This window comes from Coturnix japonica, chromosome 7 (assembly GCF_054131305.1).
Source record: "Coturnix japonica strain WE chromosome 7, WE-NBRP24, whole genome shotgun sequence".
Taxonomy (NCBI): domain Eukaryota; kingdom Metazoa; phylum Chordata; class Aves; order Galliformes; family Phasianidae; genus Coturnix; species Coturnix japonica.
Window position 1 is genome coordinate 23,573,487 of NC_140669.1, and position 24,491 is coordinate 23,597,977.

Genomic DNA, 24,491 nt, shown 5'->3' on the forward strand with positions numbered 1-24,491 from the left:
TTTTTTTTTTTTTTTTTGCCTTTCTGAGATATAGCTTAGTTATTGGCTGGAGTGAATCCTCGGATTAAATGCGTTTCTGACATAGATTCCAGTTTACAGCCTACGTGGGCTGTGATGCATTAGGAAATTAATACACAGCAGCTTTCAGTTTTGTATTTGTATTGCTAACCAAGGAACGAGTTAACCTGTAGGACTTCCATCTCTGCTACATCATAGTAATTTATTTTTCTCAACTTTTTTGATGTTTCTTAAGTTGAAAGCTGGATGTTTCTTGTGTTGCACTGGAAATCTGGTAAGGAACAATAAAAGACTGAGGCTACAATGTTCTGCATTGTAATTTGTAGGCATGGTAACTGAAGACGGACCTGAAAAGCTGGATGTCCTATTAAGGGGGAAAGTTGCTGGGAATAAGAAACCACTTAAGTGAGAGACCAAGTGTGCTTTTTATGCAAGAAAAGGGTTAAGGGGATTTGTTCTCCCTGGTAATGAGTAGTTCTAAGGTTAGGTTTCTGCGGATTAGAAAGGAGGGATGTCCGTAGATTAGCTAGGGCAGTGAGGATACTTGCTTTACTAACATCCAACAAATATTCTTTCTCTCCAGAAACTCTACAAGAGCTGAACATGGTATATTCTGCACCATTTGCAGGTAAGAGATTATGTACTGTACTGAAATCATTGTGCTGCACAGATTCAGTTCCCCCATGCAGTTGTGAAATTAATGTCTTTTTATAGCTAAGGCAAAACTAATTAAACTTGTGGTAGGTGTTTAGTTCCCACCAGCTAAATACCAGAGATGTGTAGGAATGGGAGAGTAGGAAATGAAAAGATAATTTTTCCTCGTACCTAATCCTCACTGAATAGTCTGACTTGAATGCCAGGTGCTATGTACATTGACTCTTTCTGTTGAAAGTAAATAGACTTCACAACCATTTCTGTTCTAAAAAAAAGTCTACAGATCTATCTCTTGTGTTATGAGAGATACCGTAGAAGATGGATGTGACTCGAAAATTCTAGCTGTGAACTCCCTAACCTTGTACTGTATAAGTTGATTTAGTGGTCAGTGTGCTCATCTTGTCAGTTTTGTTTTCAGTCCAGGTTGCTGGCAATAAACAGCTGGAAGTAAAGCTGCCTGTTTCACATGACTATGGTTTGCTGCACTCAAGTATTCTTCTTTGAATGCACTGCTCTTCTAGGAGGTGGTGCTTTAGTAGTATTACCACCATGTAAACAAGATAACGGCACCATCAGCGTAGCTATATGTGTTTGTTTTAGAAGAAAGGAGGATGGATCATATCATCAGATACATCTAGTTACAAAGAGTAATAACATACTTTTTTAATTTGCAACTTTACATATGCAAGTGTGGTTATCTACATACCGTAGAATGGCTTACTGAATGAATGTTCTTTTAAAAAAAAAACAAACATAAAAACCCAACACCTGTGCCCCTTCAGACTTCCAGTAATAATTCATTTTTATGTATATAGTTTTAAACCATGTCTCAGTCTTTGCTTAAAATATATATTTGTTCTGTTTGTTTCATGTGGCTTTTTAAGTTCAAGCACTTTGAAGTACTGAAAGTGTACAAAAGCAAGACACTTACTCAAGAGTGCCCAATATCAGCAGAGGGACTAATAAGGTTCATTTAGTTCAGGACAAAAAAATTTTGCATGGGCATATCATTAGAAGATGCTGTGTCTTATTCTTCATTATTTACCTTTGCAGTTTACTGGCTTTTGGTGGCTTACTTATGACAAAAGCTTAAGGGTGTTCTCTGCCCTCAAGCTAATTCTCAGTCTTCAGTATTCCAAACTATTCTGACTGATTTAAATTGAGTGGTTTTCCCTTATAAAAATGCTCATTAAGCTTGTAAAGGAAACCTCAAGTATTACCCTTATAGTGTGTGTGTATACATCTCAGGAAAAGGAGGTGTGGTGTTTTTCATTAGTTTTCCCCTTATGTAAGCAACTGGGTAACTGGCAAGCTAGCAGTCTTCTCTTTGTCACCAAAAGGGTGGGTCAGAACAATGAAACTGAGATGTATTTGTTTTATTTGTGTTTCTCTACTAATACTCTGTGAAAACCAGGGTATGATCTCCTTAGCATAGTATGCAGTGTATGGATTCCTCTTTGTTTGTCTAAACCATCCCACAGTAAAGATTTCTACTCCTAATGTCTTCAGTAATTAAGAAACAGGTATTCATGGCTAGATTTATATGGCCTGCTTACTTGATCTGCCTAATGATGGATTTAAGAAAGCTTAACAAAGGAGGCGGCAAACCTTTAAAGGAACAGAACTCAAGAATGTCAGGGGTAAAAACAATAATTGTGGTTCAAAACCCAGTTGCCAGTGAGCGTGTGGTAGGAGGATTCAGAGTTACATAAATTGTTACGTAGATAAAATGTGGGAAAATAGTTTATAATAGTTTATATAGTGCAGCAATTAAATGCAAGTGCTGTGGTGGAGGGAGATCAAACTATGTATTTGCTGGTCTTTGGAAGGAGAAATCATCATTGTGAAAGTGGTCTATGTGTAAGAATTTCAGCAAGGTGTTTAACTGAGCATCCTGTGGAGGAAGCTTGTAATGAATTACCAATACTCAACATTTAAATGTTTGAATCAGAATTTCTTAAGTTCTGTTTGTTTGCTTGTTTTATTTTCTCCTCCTTTCATTTCCATTGCCTTCTGCAAACAGTTCTGTTATTTAATAGGAGAGAGGAAAAATGGTCTAAAAATAAGTATTGAGTTGTGCAGTAAAAGTGACGGTAATGCCTTCTGCTTTTATAAGCAGATCAAGGTAATGCATTTCCTGCTTTTGCCTTTGGTGTGCTCTGTGCCCTTTTATTTGTTCTGTCCACAGAACTATTTAGAGGAAAATGGTTGCATTTTTGCTTTGCTAATCTAGGACATAAGCTACCATGTATTTAACAATTTAAGGCAATCTCTGTACATACAGTGTCATAGTGCTGTTCGCTATTGGCTGATGTGCTCAGATATTTGGTGTTGCAGACCTTTTTAACTTGTACTCTGAAAATTCTGATGTGACCTGTTCAAATACATAGTTCTTCAAGAGTGATCTTACAATAACAGTAATCATGTCACGATCTTCAATTTTGTACAAACGTGATTTGAAGTTGTATCAACTAAGATGTGTAGTGATTCAGCATCTTTGTTACATCTCTCATAAATGGGTTTTTGATACTTTGGTGTAGAAACACAAAGTTATTTCACAAATAAAAATAGGGAAATCAATAAGCACAGGACTGTAGATGAGAGAAAATAGTGAGGAACCGGAGGAATTTCGGTGCTTGGTGCAGCTTTTAAGTGAAGAATTCTGAGCACTCTCTAAGGCAATCCCCTACTGCATTGTTTCTTACTAGAAATAGATTGGAAACCTTCCTTCACTTGTAGTCTAAGGACACACTGTCACTAAGTGTAATCAGGTGTAAATGCCTGAGTCAGATGAGGTAAGGTGTGGTATTTTTTGGTTGTTTAATTCACTTCACAGGAATATGGAAGAAAATATGAAATGTTTGGGAAACTTATTGTCTTGTGAATATTATTTTCCTGGTAATGTAAAAACGTATTTGTTTTGTGTAAAACAACCTTTTAAAATCTAGGAAAATAATGTTCCATGGTTGCACGCTTAGAGCTGGGGAACAGAAGTTATACAAGCAGATTGTTATTTTAGACAGCTTAATAAAGCAAGCTAATGACAATTCCATGAAGAGATAAAATGGTATTTTTGTAGTTGAGATTTATCTCTGCATTTTGGGTATTATTGAGTAACTGACTTTACATTTGCAGCTCATGTCTTCAATTTATGCTTGCAGCCTGTTGTTGCATGTATAAAAATAAAAATGATTGTCACTGCTTTTTTTCTGTTCTAATTTTTGTATCAATTTAATATCCTTGATTTTTCCAGCATGAATGTATTCTTTTTCCTAGTTCGGCATCTGTCTTTGTGAACCCTACTTGGTGTGGATGCTGTAGTCAAAAACATAGATGGAATCACCTGGAATGAAAGAAAAAATGGAGATGCCAGCAGTCTGCAGTCAGGATAATGGTACTTGTAACTCTTGATTTTCTATTTCCAAGAAAACAGGCAAAAAGTTTTATTCCATGCACATGTGACTTGTAACTTGTGAGAAAGACTATTAGTTTGTTTTACTGCTTAATAATGGAAAATGGAAATGACTTTTGGTCTCTAATGGTAGTAGGTAACTTATAGGGTGTCAGAAGAGAATTACTGCCATTTGTTCCTGGCTTAAAGTCAAGAATTTCTTTAGCTGTATGAGAAGAGTCTAATTTGTAAGAGGGATCTTTTTTTTTTTTTTCCTCTCTTTTTTATTTATTTATTTTTTTTCAAGTAAATGGTTCTCTTTATGTCAAAACTTTTGCTTGCAGGCAGAGTATGTTGCTTTGAGCTTACTTTGTGCCCAAAGTAGGTAGGGATTGCATTCTTGGAGATACTTAATGCAAGTTCTCTCAGAGAAAGGCAATGAATAATGAGGAAGTGATCTTAAAAAGCAGTGTTCTCTTGGGCAGTAGGAAGTTCTTGCAGCAGATAATCCTTTAAAGTTCATTGTGTTTTGGGAGATGCATTTCCCTGTGGGCTTACAGTCAAGGTTCAAAGAATTCATAGAACATTACTTATTCTTAGACGTGTTTAGATGTCTGTTTTCCTGAAACAGGTGGTTTCTTTGGTAATGAGGTACATTTCCAGGCTTCCCATTTGGGACACTCAATAATTCTGCCTGATGGTTGAGGTTAGAGTCTCATCTGGAGAAGCTTAGTGAGGAAGTACCTGTATAAATTATTGCATAAAGAAAATAGCTCATTGAAACTAAAGTTAATCAGATGTGTGTTGTCATCGTTACAGTGTGGAGTTGATATAGGAAATAGGGAACAATTAACTGACAGTGAAAAAAATTTGTTCAGGAAAGAAATAGGAGCTGGTTTCTACATTGGGTTAGGTGTGTTAACTGGATAATGGCAGCTGGTTATACTGTCTCCAGCAGTGAGTACTCAGTTATTCTAAGCTTGCTGGATGATGAGCCATATTTTTAAGAAATTACTATGTTGATTTTGATACAATTAATAAGCTATTCATGTATTGTCTTTATTTCAACATCTTTCTGGTATTGCACCTTGAAACATGTTTAATACTGTTAAAAACAACAACAAAATTACATAGTAAATCTACTAGTTATGGTCACGTTGTGTTACTTTGGCACTAAAAAGCAGAGAGACGTTGTGATTTAATACAGAGTTAAAAGAAGCAAAAGAAGAGAGCCTACTTACTTTAGAAGGATCGTGCATTGTTATTAGTGATTTCCTCCACAGTGTCTGTACTTACTGAACGTGGGGAAAGAGACCAGGTCCCTGGCCCAAACTGTGGGTCATCCAAAAAAGAAGTCTATAAAATGAGCAAGACAGCTTTTTGTTAAGCCTACTACTTTCAGTAGGAGATCTGAGCTTGAACCCAGGCTTTGATGTCTGTGGGATTCCCTATATGTTTTTCTCACAGGTCAGTTTAAAATTGCTAATATCAACCTAATAACTGAAGAAAGCTCTCATGCAGCGGAATTCATTGCAGAAAACAAGTAAAGCAGACAGAGGTCACCGATTAGTTTTGGTTGATCTATTTGTGCTGAAATGTGTTGCACTTCTCTGTTTCTTGGGCTCAGGTTTATCTCATGTTCTGACTCTAGTGCTACAAGAACTGAGTTTGCTCTGTAAAAAAGATGTGAATGGTGTTGGCGTGTTGTATGACCTGCTCAGATCTCGCTGGCTGCAAGCTCTTTTAAAGGTAAAACAATATTCAGCTTTGAAGATTAATGTTTCCAGGTGATAGCTACTTTATTTTGCCATGTAAAGGCATTTTAAAAGAAGCGACACTAAGCAATCCTAGTTCTTATCTCGGAAGTCCAATCATCAGCAGTCCAGGTGAACAAAACTACTTTAACTGTAATGGAAAAAATTTTTCATTAGATCTAAGGCAAAAGCTCTTTTACTTGATGCATCTGTATTAAGGCTGAGGTGTAGAGGCACAATTTGAATGTGATGTTGCTCAGCTGTCTTTTTCCACTCTTCTGTGTCTGTTTGGTTATGTATCTTTGCTCGGTATGGGTACTGATCAAGTCATACTTTTTGGTTTTTATGATGTGACATGCAGCTGGATGCTGTGTGTTGTTATAGAACAGTTTGCCTGGTACTTGTATCTGAATCAACTATATCTTAAAACAAATTCTGTACAAGTTTTGCTTTGCTTTTGTGAGAATTCTAAAGATCTTTAAAATTTAAATATGAGAAAAAAAATAATAATCCAGAATGCCCTTAAGGCCATTTTAAATACAATTGCTTGATATTTATTTTGTTGATCAGGCCTTCAGCTAGGACAAGGAAGCAAGCCACAAGTCAGAATTGACACAGTTCAAGTAGCACTTGCTACTGTCCAGTCTAATCAGCTTTCTTTGTTGGAAAATTGAAAAACAAAGCGTAACTGGCTTGCTGAATAATCATATGGAACAACAATTACTTACAGACTAATTCTAGATGCAGAAGGCATTTGAAGGTTGAGATTTCAACTAGAGCCAGCGAGCTTGTAATGGCAAATTACTAGAAATGCAGCATTCTCTTTGGTATGTTGTGTATGTATCTATATAAACAAGAAAACAGATGATACTGTCATTGCATTGTCTTGTCTGTTATGGCATGCAATAGATTTATGAATGCCTCCAAAACTACCTTGGAAAAAGACCAGTTCCTGTCACGCTGCAGGCACGTGCATTGAATCGTGAGGTAAGGCCATATATTTCTTTGCTCACTGATACCAAATTAGTCATCTTAACTGCAGAAAGGCATGTTCTATTATTGTTTGATGTCTCAGATCTGAATACACTATATAAGCTGGAAGGATTCTTCACCTATTCAACAGCTAAGTTACTGCCTTAAGAGAGAGAAAGGAAATATATATGGCTGTAATCATTAGACTGCACAAGCTCTGGCCATACTAGATCATCAGTTGTTTGCTTTAACCACTGACTGTATACATGCGTAATTTTTTATCTCACTGTGGTTAAATAAAGCACTTTGACATGAGGTTTTTTAAAAGCTGTTTAGGTTTTTTTTCTAATTGATGATTATTAAATAGTGAGAATTAATGACTAAGTGGAGAAACTGACAGTAGTGATGATATTGGTTGAGGCATAGAAAAAAGTAATTTAGAGCACATGGCACTGTGTCTGAACCAAACTAAGTGTTACACAGTTGCACAACATGTAGCCCAGACTTATTTTGGTCCAGTTTCAGAGCAAACAGTATAGGTATGTTTTAAGTCGTATAACATCCAAGACTTAAGTTTCATCATGTTGTATTTTTCAGCTTAACTTAGAACTTCTTTTAAATTAATTGTCCTTCAGAATTGGTCTCTGTGCTTACTCTTAATTTTATCAGGTGGTAGAGATGCTTTATGAAGCCCCTCCATCTGGAGATATCAAAGAACTAAGACGATTGCTGAGGGCTCCTCACTTAAGGGTAAGTACTGCCTGAGAAAATAAAGTTGTTCATAGTGATGTCTGCAATGGGGATGGAAACAGATGAGCAGCTGCTCACAGGAATCAGCAAAGAAGCCAGAAGAGGCTTAATTTCCTAGTCATGGGCTAACCTAGTTGAGAGTTCATTTGGGGTCTGTGTACCTGCAGTACCTGCACTGGGCTGTGTTTTATTAACTGCTTTTTAGAGATATTTCATTAAAAGTTAAATTCTGAGCAGTTGATGCAGACACGTAAAATCAGAGTTTCTTTGATATTGTGTGTAAAACCTGCATTATTATCCTCCAAATAACAATGTTTCAACTTCTGTAAGATTTCTTGAGGAAGTGCAGAAAGAAACTTTTCTTAATTTTTTCAGTTGGGATTGCTAAATGGAAAGAGGAAAGCCTGTGTAAAAGGAACTTCTGCCCACTTAGGAACTTAACCTCTGATTTCTGTTTCCTCACCAGTAACTGTTTAAAAGTAAAATCTATTTTGTTGTATGATCTTTGCTAATAGGTTGGATTCTCTTTTTGTTTTTGCTTGTAACAGGCCTTGCTATCTGCTCATGACACTGTGGCCCAGAAAGATTTTGAACCAACACTCCCACCACTGCCAGACAACATACCTGAGAATGAGGAAGCCATGAGGATTGTCTGCTTAGTGAAAAACAACCAGCCTCTGGTTAGAGAGTTTACTGATATCTGTCAAATCACTACAGCTTACCCAAATGCTGGATAATGCATCATGTGCATGTTGGTTTATTTCCAGGAATGTCACGCAGATTGTTTGTTCTTGAGGTTTTATAGAACTGAAGATTTATAAGAACTATTAAGATTGGAAAGGGCCCTAAGAGACCATCTGGTGCTGTTCAGTGCAGGGACAGCTAGAGAAGGCTGTTTGTGGCCGAGTCGAGTCAGGGTGTGAACATCTGGCAGATGCTTTTATCCCATAGAATGTAAAATGTAAATAGGATTGAGAGTATTCCCAAAACAGCAAAGACAGAAAGGAGGATAGATTAAAGGGTTTGTTTGTGCTTATAGTCAGTATTCTGACTAATGAGCTCGGGAAAATATTTCTAGGAGTCTGAGGTTAATTTAGTGTGATGAGAGTTAAGGATGTTGGATGACTGAGTAGCACTATTGCATAGTACCAGTAATACGTTCTTCCCAGATCATGTGGTGTTTAAAAAATATATTTATCCTTTAATGCCTTTTTGTTATTGGAAGAAAGATCAGACCTGTAATTTGAAAGAAAACTTAGGTCATCTTCGGTGATGAAACTGTTGGGTTTTTTTGTTTGTTTGTTTGCCAGGGTGCCACTATTAAACGGCACGAGATAACAGGTGACATAACAGTTGCCCGTGTGATCCATGGTGGGCTAGCAGACAGAAGTGGTAGGTATAACTTGAAACAAGGTAATAAAAAAATTCAAGGTGAAGTAAGATTTATTAAGATAACAGCTTTACTTCTACAGTTAGTTTTCCCTTATGAACAGGCAGATGTGTACACCATACAGTACTGTATGCATGGATCCATTGGAGTGAGTTTGATTCTGCTTTAATTTTTGTTAGAGCATGATGTGTTTGAGAGAGTTGAGGTACAAATCCAGTTTTCCATTATTCAGATGTTGGAAGCAAAGTCACATAAATCTACTATGAGATTGATCATTAACAGCCAAAACTGATGTAGTATAAAGCTCATTTCCTGAATGAGAAATAGAATTATAGATAACTTTGTGTAAGATAAAGGGCACTAAGGAATGTGTCATAACACCTTTCAGCAGTGGTCTATTAAACACTTTGGTAGTGTATTAGTTTCTAAGCAAAATTGAGAGACTCTCATTGGAAACATTACTGCTTTGTCATCCTAGAATTATATGCTGTCTGTATTCCTTGGGAAGTATAACTAAAGTGTAAAACGTAACAAATGAAACTTATCTGTAATCATCATAAAGTTTCTGTTAATAGTTCTGGTTCCTGTGTAGAGAAGAAAACCCACACTGTAGGCAGTAGCTGAATATATTCTTAGTTTGATTAAATATTTTAAGTTAAAGGAAACTGGTATTCTTTATTTTTCAGCACCTAAGCAGTTAGGAATTTCTAGAAATCTCATTCCAGGTTTCATGGTTTATTAAGATGCTTGGAAATTATCTTAAGGAAGGATGCTATATTAAAATGCTTATGTATGCTTTTAAGGCAAATCATCAGTAGATTGCATATTGTATAGAGGAGGTGAAACAGGCTGCCCAGAAGAGTGGTGGAGTCACTGTCCCTGGAGGTTTTTGAGGAAAGATTAATGTGGCACTGAGGGACATGGTTTAGTGGGCATGGTGGTGTTAGGTTGATGGCTGGACTTGGACATCCTTAATGTTTCTATGATTCTAAATATGGAAACTGAAGTGTTCAGAGTTTTCATGTCTCACAGAATCCCTGGTCTTATCCGGGGACAATATAGTGTATTCTTGTGTACCTAGCGTATGGAAACCTCTACAGCTGACATACAAACCTGTGGTATAACTTTGTTCCCTATCCCCCACCAAGATCATCCATGCTGTGATAAAGCTTCTGCTGCTACTTTCATCCTTGTTTTTACTATAGGGTTGCTCTATGCTGGAGACAAGTTAGTGGAAGTAAATGGAGTTTCCGTTGATGGACTTGAGCCTGAACAAGTTATTAATATTCTGGTACTGAATCTCTTTTAAATCTTCTTTATACTTTGAGGGTAACAGTATACTGTTCCTTTTCCCTACCTGTGCTGCCTTCCTCTCCCTAGAAAGATTGTTTCATTGCCATGGATAAAATTCACAGCTGCTTATAAAATCAAAGTCTGGTGCAAATTCAATTTAAAAATCGAACACATGGATGTAACAGCATCAAATCTAACTTAATTTTGGCCTTATGTAGAGAAAAAAAAAATAATGGTAAATTATTAATTTATTTGGACTTCGCTGGTGCATAATTTTCCTTGGAAGTCAGGTCATCTTCTACAAGAATGTAGTGGCAAGGTGCTATTCTAATAAAATTCCATCTTACCAAATGAGCTAAAGCAATGTGAAATGAATACACTCGAGAGTTATGACTTCACTTGCATGAAAGCACTTGTTAAATTATTTTGAATGAATTTGTTGATCTGTCTCTTTTTCTTACTGACCTTGCACACAATCTTTTGGGTTTTTTCACTGCAGGGTATTAGTGCCAGTGAGGAAGGTCGTGCTATATGTGATCAGTTTCCAGTCTTTCTGTGTGTTATTTCCCTGGGCATACTATTTCTAGATAAATTTTAGCTTAAAATGAAGTGCTTAGTTTCCAAATATAAAATATTTTTCCTCCCCCTTTACATCACCTGTCTAATCAGAATTGCCACTAATTCAGATTAAGTTTCAACAGAAAGGTTAGGTTTGAGTTCACATTGAATATATTCATAACAGAACATAGCTTTTCAGTGAACTAAAAATATTCAGTAAGATTTTGAAGTTTCCTTCTTGATTTTACTTCTTGAAAATAACACAGTTGTATTAACTCAGTCTACCTAATTCCATTTGTAATGTAATAACATGAAAGATGTGTTGTGTTAAGTTTGAGTGACACAGTTTGGTAACTTGTGTTGAATGCCAGTCACATTTTATTCCTCTCTTTCATCGTTTAGGCTCTTTCTCAAGGAACAATTATGTTCAAGTTGATTCCGGTTTCTGATCGTCCTGTCAGCAATCAAACAACAGTAAGAGCTGCTCTTTTTTTCTATATTGGTACTGCAAAGAATTGCTACAATAATGCTTGTCTAATAGCGTGATGCAAGGATGTGGTGTTGCTTAGAAGTTTACTGCAGTCACTAAAATGTTGCTTGTTCTTCTGGCTACCTCTCAGCTAACATCTACATGCTGTTGCTGAAACAGTAAATAGAGTAAGCTGAAGTATAGTTGTCTCAGATAATGAAGATGTTCTTAGAGCTATGTAGAGGTTGAAGCTCAATTCTTCTCATAATTTGAGTCTTCTCTCTTTGCTGTTCTACTTTTTCTTCTCCATAATGACTTGTTAGGATTCAGAGCTTGATCTTGTTTTTAAAGCTTAACTTGATCATTAACATACTTAACTAGCATACATACTTGGCATTGTGATTATAAAGGTTATGCTGTATCTTATGTTCTTTTTTTTCGTTTGCTTGTTTTTTTACCAGATGTATGTGCGAGCAATGGCAGATTACTGGCCATTACAAGATCCTGCCATACCATGTGCTGATGCAGGTTTGCCTTTCAAGAAAGGTGAAATACTCCAGATTGTGGACCAGAATGATGCTCTGTGGTGGCAGGCTAGGAAAGTATCAGATCTCAGTGCCTGCGCTGGACTGATACCTTCAAACCATCTTCTTAAAAGGTAGAGTCATCTTAATTTTTATGATTTCTAGTCACACACCAAAAAAAGCCAGTTATTTAAGTCTTGCTACATAAATTTTCACCATTCATAGCAGTAGGATTCAGTTACCTGTATTTTTATAATAGAAGTTGAAATCGTACTAGGTTGTGATTGAGGCTGGAAGCAAAAGGCTCTCTTCTCATTCTATAAGTCTGTAGACTAGAATGGCTAATATGCCTGTCCTTATATGTTGACTTAAAATATTTTTGTGCTGCTCATTTGGAAATTACATTTAAGCAGCTCTGATAGCACATAGCTTTACTGCAGAATTCTGGATTGGGCTAAAAAATATTAATATTTCTATTTTTGAAGTTTTGCACTGGCTCAGTAGTAATTAATAATAAACATTCAGTTAATATGGCTGAAGAATCATGCCCTTGTGGACTGGTGTCTTTCTTTTTGTTTTAATTTTTATTTTATTTTTATCAATTTAACTATGCTATATTTCTTTCTATGCAGGAAGCAGCGAGAATTCTGGTGGACTCAGCCCTTCCAGCCCCACTTCTGTCTCAAGTCATCATTGTGTGAGTAAAAAGTTATTTGAATGATAGAGCAGGAAGGAAAAATCTTGTCCCTGCTTCCAGGGATACAGAAATTACAAGCTCATACAAATTCTGTTTAAGTCAAAGATAGTATTTCTAGAGCCGTGTCATAACTTCAGAAGTGTTTTAAGTGGTCTCTTGAAAATAATTACTTCATGGTAATTGTATGTGGAGAACTGGTGATGGTTGCAGTCATCTCCAGTGTTATTGATACCTGACTGAGAGAACCTGTGAATTCAGTTCCTTCTGGAATCTTTGAGTTAGGAGCACTCTGTGCTAACAGAGTCGGGTCTGAAATGACATAGGTGCTAGCACTATGACTTTCCAGGGGCAAAGAAAACTGTTCTGTACTGGAAGTTGACATACAATGCTTTTAGAACAGAATGGAGTATTTTTTCTTCAAGCTATAAGTTAAGCTTCATTGCTCGTTGGAGATCTGGAAACATAATCTTCCAACTACGTAATTTAACTTTCAGGAAGCTTGTAGTTATTCCCAGACACAAAGAACGTTCATTCTGTTTTCTCTTCCCATTTTTTTCTATGGTTCTTTATACTTATATAATACTTTTTTTCTCTTGTGATAACTTCTAGATTAAGTGCTTCATTGCATAGGTTTCTTCTGAATCAAAATGATTTGTTTGTTAGAGCTCTCTTTTACCATAATTTTATTGCATTTTAACTGCTTCAATGGATATACTCTGGATAGTAAGCACTGTGGAAGAAGGTAGGAGATGGTGTGTGGATTTTATTGTATTTCTGTACTTAGAATCAACATAGCACTTGGTTTTCTAGGCTTTGTAATAGTTGCCAGAATTAAGGTAGTTTGAGTTTCTTTGTGTCTGTGAAGTTCTTACATTTTTGCACATAAGCCTTTTGATTGCTAGAAGTGATGGAAACTTCCACTTTTGGTTAATTTAAGCTATGCACAATCTGATGGGGAGCTGAGAGTTTGGGGTGCTTAGAGGAGGGAAAGACAGCTTTTTCCTTCCTCTCTTCCATCTTCAGCAGATGATGTGAGCAACTCTGGGAGAGTACCTCTTCAAAGGATATCTTTGGGCAAATACTTAGAATGGAAGCAGGAGTTTATTGGGATTAGAACATGGTCAGCTGGAAAATAGCTCCTGCTGGGTCTGTCTGTGGAACACAAGCAGAACGTGCAAACCTGGGGTTGCCCAAATCGATGACATTGGATTTCAAGGACACAAATTGATGAGATTTGGTCATAAAGAGGAAGCTGAATCAATGTTTTATTTTTCTTTCTTTGTAAAAATAAGATCAACCAAATAAATCCATTTCTGTGAGTGACACGTAACAAAAACATAACCTAAATGATGCAGAGAGGAAACAGTGAGTGGAAAATTGTACTCTGTAATGGTAATATTTAATAAGTCTTCACAGGGTAAGCAGAGCAACTATCATGTTAAAACTTTTATTTCAAAAAGAGAAGTCAAGTTGGATGCGTTCAGAGCAGGAGCTTACTGCTCTGCTTACTAAAGATGAAGATCGTCAAGAAGTTGTGGTTGCAGTGCTTGAAATCCATAAATATCTAAAGCTGATCTGAACTCCAGTTCTCTTCTTTCAGTTGTTTGAGTTCAGTCTCATTATGTGTAAGGCTTTTTCCCTCCTGTTTTTTCCCTGATTCAGATAACTTTTTTTGTGTGTGTTGATTTGTCTGCAGAGGATGACATGCAGATTGATGAGAAGTGTGTGGAAACAGGTAACAATTGAATTCAGACTATTGTTTTGCTTCAAGGTAATAGCTAATCAAAGCTGATTTTATTTCGTTCATATCTTACCAGAGTAACATATGCACTGTATGAAAATGAGCTGTCTGCAGTTCTGGTGTACAGTGAATGACTACTTACAGTGAAATGTGCTGAAATGAGGGAATGCTCCAAAAATATTTGATTGAGAGCCAGCATCTTTAATTCAGGTTTTGAACTGTGTGACAACAAAAGTTTTGCATCTTTAATGTCAGAGATTATTGTAATCTTTGAGAACCCACACAATTCATTGTCAAGAGTTTGAGTTGATGTGAATGCATTTTTAGGCACTGAGCAAGTATAGGGTTTCACAAATAAATAGTATATATGAAGCACTTGAAGCACTTAGTGAAATGGCACAGCTCACTCTTCCTTCTTCTGAGGTATTTAAGAGAGTTCTCAAGGGAGGATGTGATCCTGTAAGTATCTGCAGCAGAACTTTTTGCAGTTTTCTGAAGCAGTTGTTACAGTCCACATCTGGATTGCATTAAGAAGCATGAAAAACTGCTAGCACATTCCTTGTATCATGTTAAATTTGTTAAATGCCAGTTTGAAATTCTGAGACATTGCCCCCAGGTAATATTGTTTATAAAGGCATCGTGACGCCTAAATGCTTTCAGATGTGTTGCCTTCAGGTGCCTGGTGCATCACAGGGTTAGTGCGTGCACGCAGAATGCCTTGAATATGGTGACCAAAGTCCCTTAATCTCACCTAATCTCACATATTATTCTGTTACACCCTTAGCCAGATGCAATTGCCAGATTAGGCAATTAATTCAGGCATGGCCTCAGTGTAGGAGGAAGTGAAGAATATGTATATGAAGTAGACTGATGGGAGCTGGAAAATTCAGTTATAATTCCAGAATTCTATAAGAGGAAAATAATTAGTTTTTGTATTTATTTTAATCTTTGCTATCCGGATTATTAAAAAGATGAAGAAACATTTGAGTCTGGTAAGTTCCTCTGACCTAACTCTGAATTCCTTGATATTATTTTGCTTTGAGGTGACTGTTTACAGAAAAGCAAGTGGCTGAAAAACAAGCAATTGACAAATACAAGAATACCGTTTTAGCTTTAAAAGCCATTTTGAGTCTATAGTGCCTGTAGGAGCTGTTGATGTGTTAAGAGGGAAAATGGTCTGTATTCTTCATTGTGTGCACAGTCAAGAATATATAGAAAACAATGTTTTTGTAAAATGAATGTGTTATGTATAAGTCAATCTGTGAGGGCGTTTCTTTGGGTTTTTTTAAACCAAGCAAATCCTTTTAGATAACAGCTACCCATCTATTGCATATTCAGAGTTCTGCAAAACGTGAAGTCTTCTGAAACAAACACATTTTCCACTAAAAGAAGTCTCCTACTTTTAAATTTCTTTGAGGTGTTTGGCAGTACTATAGAGAAAACGTCATTCCTACTCCCTTTTCCTGCAGCTCTTCTGCATTTGCCAGTAGGATCTTCTTTTATCACAGGTCATTGATTTTCTTCCATCTCTGTCAGAGCCCAGATTTCTTAAGACAAATCTTCACGGCTGTTTTTTATTTTCAGGCTAGGGCACATAAATGCATTTGGGGTTTACTGTTGCAAATCGTATTCTGTGTTCACCACTGAGTCAGCATTCTGATGTATCTAAGCAGTTAGAGAAATAGAGAAGCAGCAAGTATTTGCTATCCTACATCTTACTAAACAATTAGCTGGCTCTCTTTATGATTTATATTGCAAGTACAATATTGAAATAGATTCTGTAGATGAGACTCATTCTGAACATTCATGCTCCATGCTTCATTGGGTCTAATTTGGATTTAAAGCCTGCAGTACCTGTTTTCCAAATATCCTAAATTCAGAGGGCCATGCTGGTTGGTTTTCTCTGTTTTAGTTTTGAGAAAGCAGTCAATACTAATTGTTCTTTCTGTCTCTGTCTGAACCCTCAGAGGAGCTTAAAGAAGGTAATGCTAACTTTTTTCTCTCTACCTCTTGTAAGCAGCAGTCTATTAGAATTTATCATGATATGTTGTAGGATGAGAAACTATATTCCTGTTATAATACCTGATAGCTGATATGCTTGCTCACTGTAGATTTCTGTGCTGTGCTCTGTACCATAGAAGGATCGGGTAGATAAAGCATGTAGACTCAAAAAGATTGGAATGACATCTCAAAATAAATGATAGAAAGGCTATAAGCATAGGTGAGCTGTGCAGTACTCTGAACTTTGCTGTAGTCAAGCAGTTCTGTGCCAAGTAGGGTTTTCTTCAGTTACAAACAAGGATTTATTAATATATATACGAAGTGGGAATATAAATGTCTTTTAAAGCTATGAGTAGTGCAGAGTGCATAGGCCCAAAAAATAAGCATCTAACCTTGTTTTGATATCTGCTTGCTTATGAGACAGCTACCAGTCAATTGACAAGTTCTATAGTAGTAGGCTTTAAATGCAGTATTGGTTCCAGAACAAGAAAATAATGTTCATTTGCAAAGCACCTCAAGATACAAGATACAAAGGCTTTCTCAAGGGAATACACAGCTTGAATAACTATACATGTGATCAGGGAAAATTAGGAGCCCTTCTTGAAGAGAAATAAAATACCCATGTCACTAGGTTTCTTGTTGCTTTCCAGTCACATCAATAAAATAGTTGAGCTGGAACACTGATCTCTGGGAAAAGGGATATTTTTGAGCATTATAGAAGACAATTTAAAAAAAAAAAAAAAAAAAAGCATGTGGAGATTTAAGAGACTTATCAAAATGTTTATACCACTACAAGAAACAGCAGGAGAATGGGGACACAACAAACTGTGGAGGAAACAGATTTTTCTGGAATATTGGAGTACAGATATATTTGATCCAAATGTGATTTAAGAAAAAAAAAGAGTAGCTGAGTGGTCTGACTAGATGTGCATTGCATATTCCAGGCGTGCTGTTGGGCAGAAATTGATCTGTCTGGTTATTCTGAATGTCTTATTTTTGCTTTTGAGCTACTGTGTTGTTGTTGTTGTAACTGAAGGATTCTTGTAAGCCAGGTTTCAACTGCAAAGCTTAAATTAGGTGGACTTTTTTTGTTTGCACTTTAAGTGTTTCAAAACCTTGTCTGGCATGTGATTATTGTAGAAACTGAACAAATAAAACACTGAGGTTTCAGATCTAACTTAGAAAAAACCATGACATTCCAAGCTTAATTCATATAATTCAAGCTTAATTTCCAAGCTCTTACAGAAAACATGGCCATGTTTGAATATTTCATATTATTGTGCGGTGCGCTTTTTAAACTAGATTAGTTGTAATACTAGCTTGTGTTTTCTGCATTGTTTTCTGCAGAGCTGTTTTTTGGGGATCAGAAATAATTGCTAGCAGTGTAGCTTTGAAACTTTAACTTTCTTTCCTTCATAAGTATTTCTTCTTATTCTAGAAGAGGAAGAATTCGGTGAATTTGGTCAACGAGTCTTCATTGGTACGCAGTGACTAAAGATAAGATGTTTAGGGCTTGATCTTGATTGAATGTTTGTGTGGAGTTTAAATAAAATTATTTGTTCTTCACTTCTCCTAAAGAGTTACTGAACTGAATTCGGCTTGTTTTCCAGACTTTAAGAAGCCATTTTCCTCATACTAGTACTTGTTTTCTCCATTTTAAACCTCTGTTCTTCGTAGATGGTAGATTTCTACTAAGACATTGCCATCATTTAAATTGATTTTGTTGTATTTCTTTTACTTCAGGCTTATCTATAGTAGAACGTTGTTCTGTTATCTATCTTGCACCAAGAATAATGATGAGGGCTTTCATTAGAGAAGTAAATGTAAAATTGAAATTCTCAGAGTTGGATACTAACGTGAAGCAATAAGTTTATCCTCGATACTAAACCATAGCATTCTCTATAAAATTTTGTATTCATTTTGTAGGCTGTACCAAAAGTTCAATATTTGCCTTAGCAGAGTGGACCTTAAAAAAAAAATAACATCGGTTGACCTGTTCCTATTGATACTTTATATGATTATAAACTTCTCTTTCGGGTGGCTTTGGGCATACTGTTGTGGTCTTTAATTATGGGCTACTTTTTAGGTAACTTTTAATGAGACTTGATCTCATAACGCTCAGAGGTTCTACCAAGCTAATATACCAAATATTCTAGTGAAATTAACTTTTACACTGCTAAAAAATGCAGCAGGTATTTAGAAATAGACGCTCTAGGCTTCAGAACTACCTGCCTGCATTTTAGTTGCAGATTTTAGTGCTGATGCCTTTGTCCCTTACAGCTGGTTTCCGCAGAAGTATGCGCCTGTGTCGCAGGAAGTCCCGGGCCAACCAGCAGTCATGTTATGCTCGATGTCCCAGCAGCTGCTGTAGCGCATTTGCAGCTCCATATGAGGAGGTGGTTAGGTACCAACGGCACCCAGGAGATCGGAACAGACTAATTGTACTAGTGGGTAAGCTGTCATTACTTTGTGATGAAACATTCACAGCTTGTAATGGAGGGGAGAAAATGGTCAGTTTGTGTCTGATCAGCTGAGGTTTCCTGCTGCTGATTGTGATGGACGGTGACTAAGGACAGCATAGGTAGCTCTGAAAGCAATATGTCAACAATGATTTCTTGTAACTTTTCTCCATTGTTGATTTTACGTTCTAATGTATGTATCAAATTCACTTGAGACAATTCTCTAAGAAAACAAACCGACAAAAAAGCAAAGTCTGCAGAAGAAACCATATGGTTGTGAATTCTGGTTGAAAATGCATTTTATTAGAGAGATGGTTCAGTTTTATATTCAGGTGGGACTGATACATGAAAGGGATAAAATACAGTTGTATTTCACTAGGAAAACATAAGTACATGCAGGCATATTTCTACAACTAGATTTATAAATACATGTGCATGGCAGCAGGAAGAAGAGGGTCTTAAAAACTCTGGACTAGAAAAATCTCTATCCTGGGTGGAAGGGAAAACTAAAAAGATGTCTTTAATTGTGGTTACTGTAGTAAGTGTTGTATTAAACAGGCTGCCATTTCTCAAGTTCTCTTCACTCATTATGACTGAAAGAAACCTGGTTTTCTGTAGAGTTCCACGTTCCTGAAAAAGCAAACTGAGTAAAAGCAGGTTACTTGTCCTTTCCAGCTCTGGAAGTTTATTTACTGTTTTGTTTTAAAAAGGTATTGCTGAGTTACTTTCCATGAGCGCCCATATTGCTGGGAAGTGATTTGTACCCTCATCCCTCTATTATTTCTATCTATTTCAGTCACATCTGGTATATTTTTTCAGGAAGTTCACAAGATCAAACTTATAGAGTTATTGCTGCTAAATAATCCTTCAGCACAGGTAGCAATCTGATTTCTGTTCTGGTGATAGGTCACTGCCTATTACCTAAAAATACAAGTGTATTGTATTTACAGTTTGTGTATGTGCAAAATATTAGAAAATGGTTATCTTAGAGGTCTTTTCCAACCTTAATGATTCCATGTAAATGTGTGTGGGGAGGGTGCACAAAGTGTCTCTAGTAGTACTAGTTGTACAATTAGTAACACTAGTTGTTTTTTCAACTGTTCAGGTCCTGCAGGAGTGGGTGTGAATGAGTTAAGGCGAAGGCTTATTGCAAGCAACCCACGAGAGTTTCAAAGCGCCGTGCCTCGTATGTAATATTCTTCTTCTTTCCCCCACCCCCTTCAAAAATAGTGATAGGGAAATGTCAGGTTCTTTGTGTACTCATACACTCTTTGCCATCTGACTGTTTTGTACTATAAACCATAGTCACTTGCTTTTATAGAAGTTGGTTTAAAAGACTATATTTTGGCAGATCACTTGTAGGCACTTTTAAGTTACAGCTTCTGAAAGCTTAAAACTTCATGTAGCAATAAATCTGTGTGACTTTCTATAATCTTTGCTATTTTCTTTTCCTAGATAAAAAGTAAGAGTATTTCTTAGGCATATTTTAAGTTCATAGCATTTGGGTGATTGGGTATGAGAGTGAAGGGAACTGAAGATGGTGCTTAATAGGCTTTGCAGCTTTCCTTATTAGCCTTCTGGTCTCAAATGAGACTTATACAGATTAATTTTTGACTTAATCATAGAAATTGTCTCTACCTTTGCTTGTTTGATTCTTGTGATTTGGATAACTGAAAGGAATGTATCAATATGAAGCTTGTTGAAAACTTAGGAATTACATTAGGTTTAAGATTCCAAATATGAGGAAGGTGCAAATGTGAAAGTGCTTGCAGAATGTTTCAGAATGAACATAAATCAGCTTCACCTCAGAGGAGGAAAAGCAATTATGCATCTAGTTCCAAATAAGTTCCTGATGGATTTAATCCAAACAACTGCACTTCTTCCATTCATAAAAAAATACAGCTTGGCAGGTTTTCAGGGATTTTCAATTGGTCAGCCAGTAGAGTAGAGAAGGCTTTTGCTCTGGACTTAAAAGTGAAGACTGCTAATTTTAATACTTACAAAAATATTTATTTATATGCCTTCATGAAAGCTCTCATTTATAACACTGAAAGAATTTACTTGCAGTTGATTTCTACCCTATCTCTACTTTCAGACACCACTCGAGTTCAGAAGAGTTATGAGATGAATGGTCGTGAATATCACTATGTATCAAAGGAAACTTTTGAAAACATGGTATATAGCCACAGGTAAACTATAACACCATCCAAGAGCTGATGGCTTCTTGTTAGGACTTCAGTCTAGGCTCCTCTCCTTACATGTGCTATGTAAGTTTGGTGTATGTCTTGATCAAATTACTTGAGTCTGTTTCAAAAACAGTTCGTGCAGTTGCATGTAAGCTTGTCTAAAGTTAATGTTGGAATCCTTCTAGAAGTGTGGTCTCTGGTCCTGAGCTTGTCTGGCATGATTGGTAAGTTAGGGATATAAGCCCTCCTAGAAACAGGTCTCGCTTTCAAAATTGAGTAGGTCAGGTCTGTCCCTACCCTACATCTCTGTTGTGAAACCTCTGCAATGACATCTCTATGTAAGCACCTCAGCAATAAGGGCCAAACTTTAAAAACCATTCCTTTCTATGCCTCAGTATTCTCTGCTGAAACAGGCCAGCTTACCACTAGCAGCTGTACTCCTTAAGTGTAGTGCAGAATGCTCTGAGATCTTCTCCTCTATGAAGTTGCTAGTACTGTGTAGATAATTGAATGGCTTTTTGTCACTAGAATCCAACCCTGAACACTTTATTTGTAATAGTAAAATAAGTAAAAGATAAGTGAAAAATACATTCATTTTAGCTATAGTACTCCTGATTTTGTGCCTGGTATAGCAGGTAAGAACAAAGGTAAAAGTGGGGTGGTGTTCATTATGTTTCGTTATCTCTCAATCACTAGATTAGTTTGGAAAGTCACACTTAAATGGAAACTTTTGGAGACTGAAGCTCTTTTTCATTTTCTTTCTTTCTCACCACTGTTACAGAATGCTGGAATATGGGGAATATAAAGGGTACCTGTATGGCACCAGCATTGATGCAGTGAGAGCAGTCCTCGATGAAGGGAAGATCTGTGTAATAGATTTGGAACCACATGTGAGTTGCAAAGGGGCAGGGAATCTACAGCTGGAAGGAAAAATAATTCTATATACATTCATGAACTACTAGAACACTGTTAAATGCTTTGTCTTGAATTTCCTGTTACGGTGTTTATTAACAGTAGATTTGTCTTTGGGTGGGTCTTAGGGGAAAAGTACTACTGCAAAGAGTACATTCAGATCAGTATAATTCTATTGTGCTGCAATGTTTATCTTTTCCAAAAAGACTTCTCCTACGGTAGCTCCCCAGTAGTTTTTTGTTGATTGTTTGTTTAAAGTCAGAGTCCTCTTTAACACTTTTGTTAAAGGCTCTGTCCAGATACTCACTGACATTGAAAGCATCTTCTATTAAGGTTGTCAAGCAGAATCAAGTGACTGGTATGCTATGCTTGCTTTAATAATGTCTGGTCCAGGGATTATCAGTGAGGTCATTTTAAAGTAGGTGTTTATGGAAAAGATTACTGCTAGGTCTGGAGGTAATAGCATGGTGTAAACAAATGGTTTTCTATTGGGATACAGCTGCAATGAATACACCTGAAATACTTGTTTTTACTCCTACTTTGCAGGGCATCCAAATAGCCCGGACACATGAATTAAAGCCCTATATTATATTCATCAAGCCATCCAGCATCAGCTGCATGAGGCAAACTCGTAAAAATGCCAGAATCATTACAGATTATTACGTGAACATGAAATTCAAGGTGAGATGTGGGAATGGAAGAGAAGCAACTTGCTACCCTGGGGTTGTGTGTTTGGAACCTAATGCACTCTACTGTGCTACCTGATCCATCTTAACAAGTTTGTGTCATAAGGTTCAGATCTAAATTCTTTTTTTTTCATCTTTTTTTCCCCCCCTAAATTTGCTTTGAAGTAGGAGGGTTGTGATTTGTGTGTAAGGAACTGAAGCATTTGGGTCAAATGTCTTTATACAAGGAGACTATTTGGGATACTTCAGTTTTAACAATCTGCCTTGTGACGAGGTTTGAGCTATTTAGTGTTTGCACTGAAATGTATGGATGAAATGTGCTTCGTTCAGTGATAAAGTATTTTTCATGTGGTTTTAAGTATGTATTATATCACCGTATTGTGCATAAATGCTGTATAATGTATTATTGTGAGTACTGACATCTGTTGCATAGTGACTTCTATGGACAGAACACAAATCCTGCTTGTAGGGAACACATAGCTTGCATTTACAATATGTGTAGTGCATTTATCACCACTGTTTCCATGCAAATGATAATCAAGCTTAGCATCTTAATGTTTTAGAGACCTCAGTGCATAACCATATATGGAAATAAGTCATTATTGCTATGACAGAAAGAAATATGAAAATGGAGAAGGTATATTAAAATGCAGAGTAAGAATGTGTGCAGGAGAACAAGTGGAGGATACTGAGATTCAAGGTAATTTGAGAAATGTATTGGCAATCAGCTGTTTCAGAAGCTTGGAGCTGGTCACAGCCAACATTATTCAGTTGTTATAGCAGCTGTAAATTGAAATAATGTACGTTGGCATTGTCTAGTCTACTCACTTCTTGTTTGCATGCGCAGGGTGTTCTGCAGATGCTGTGCAGATTATTTCTCTCTAAGGAACTAGAGCTTTAGAGATTTGTTGTGTCTCACAGGAAGAAGATCTACAGGAGATGGAGGATTCTGCTAAGAAAATGGAAGCTCAGTTTGGTCAGTTCTTTGATCAAGTGATTGTGAATGACAACTTACAAGAAGCATCTGCTCAGCTGTTGTCTGCAGTCCATCATGCACAGGATGAGCCCCAGTGGGTCCCTGCAATATGGATATGCTCAGATACTCAGACATAATTCAGAGTGGCAGGCAGCTCCATGAAGATTACAGATTATGTTTTACTTCAAGAATAATCCTCACGTCAGGATTGTGAGAATTTATCTTCGTATGCAAGGGATTTGGAAGAGGATTAGGAAAGAAGCTGCTATAGGAGATATAATCATACTATGTTGTGTGTAACTGTTTAGCTTTTATGCTACAATTACACTTTTTTTGTACAAAAAGGAAACACTGAGCAATCCACTACAAGAATAAATAAATCTATTTTGTTGCACGTATAATTTACTCATTGGTGTCCAACCTTTTGGCTTGCTTGGGCCACACTGAGTGAAGAGGAATTGTGTTGAGCCACATACACAGAGGTTGCTTTGAGAGTAATGACTCCTATTTTACTTCTGTGGAAACTACAGCAGATAAGAGCACAACAATGTTATTTAATGGTGCTTTGCAGCTGAGAATTTAGTTTTCACTGTGATCACCACTGTTAGTTATGCATTTTGTCAGCAGTGAGCAAGAGTCTGCGTGTTACGCTCATCAAAACCTGCAGCAGCAGAGATGCCCCACTGTCACCGCTGCTGAAATGCACCACCCACTGCCCCACTGTGTTCACATCCCATTTGGCCTCCATTAATGTTCAGCAAGTGTTAATGAAAGTCAATAGGTGCCATTTTTTCCATGTGGAGGAATTCAGTGATGCTTTTGCTTCAGATGCCAGTTTGTCAGACTGCCTCTGCTGCTCCCTGTCACACGGCAACAACAGGGAACGGAATACTGGTAGGAAGGTTCACCTCCATCACCTCCACTGCCATACCACCACCATCTGCTTCTGACATTGTGGGCCAGCATAATGAAATACCAGGTGTTACTTTCAGAGCAGCCTTCATAACATATGCAGTACGGTTACTGTATAAGAAATCAAATGTTCCAGTGTTTTTATTAA

General features: G+C 36.9%; 1 protein-coding gene across 7 annotated transcripts; it reads left to right on the top strand.

Moving 5' to 3' along the window:
- MPP4 (MAGUK p55 scaffold protein 4) lies at window positions 1-23,832 on the top strand. 7 transcript variants are annotated; one of them, XM_085552718.1, is made up of 22 exons: window positions 156-292; window positions 602-646; window positions 3,949-4,066; window positions 5,691-5,812; window positions 6,727-6,804; window positions 7,459-7,539; window positions 8,088-8,219; window positions 8,850-8,931; window positions 10,135-10,220; window positions 11,183-11,254; window positions 11,711-11,907; window positions 12,406-12,470; window positions 13,195-13,212; window positions 14,167-14,205; window positions 15,183-15,203; window positions 17,651-17,692; window positions 18,493-18,663; window positions 19,777-19,857; window positions 20,767-20,860; window positions 21,639-21,747; window positions 22,316-22,450; window positions 23,377-23,832. In XM_085552718.1, exons 3-22 carry the CDS (start codon window positions 4,006-4,008, stop codon window positions 23,566-23,568), a joined length of 1,878 nt encoding a protein of 625 aa, XP_085408844.1. In that variant the 5' UTR covers window positions 156-292; window positions 602-646; window positions 3,949-4,005; the 3' UTR covers window positions 23,569-23,832. The 7 variants fall into 7 exon arrangements, with proteins under 7 accessions (XP_085408845.1, XP_085408843.1, XP_085408847.1 ...); XM_085552719.1 differs by having other exon boundaries at window positions 1-646; window positions 5,715-5,812; XM_085552717.1 differs by having other exon boundaries at window positions 18-646.
- Window positions 23,833-24,491: the final 659 nt, after the last annotated feature.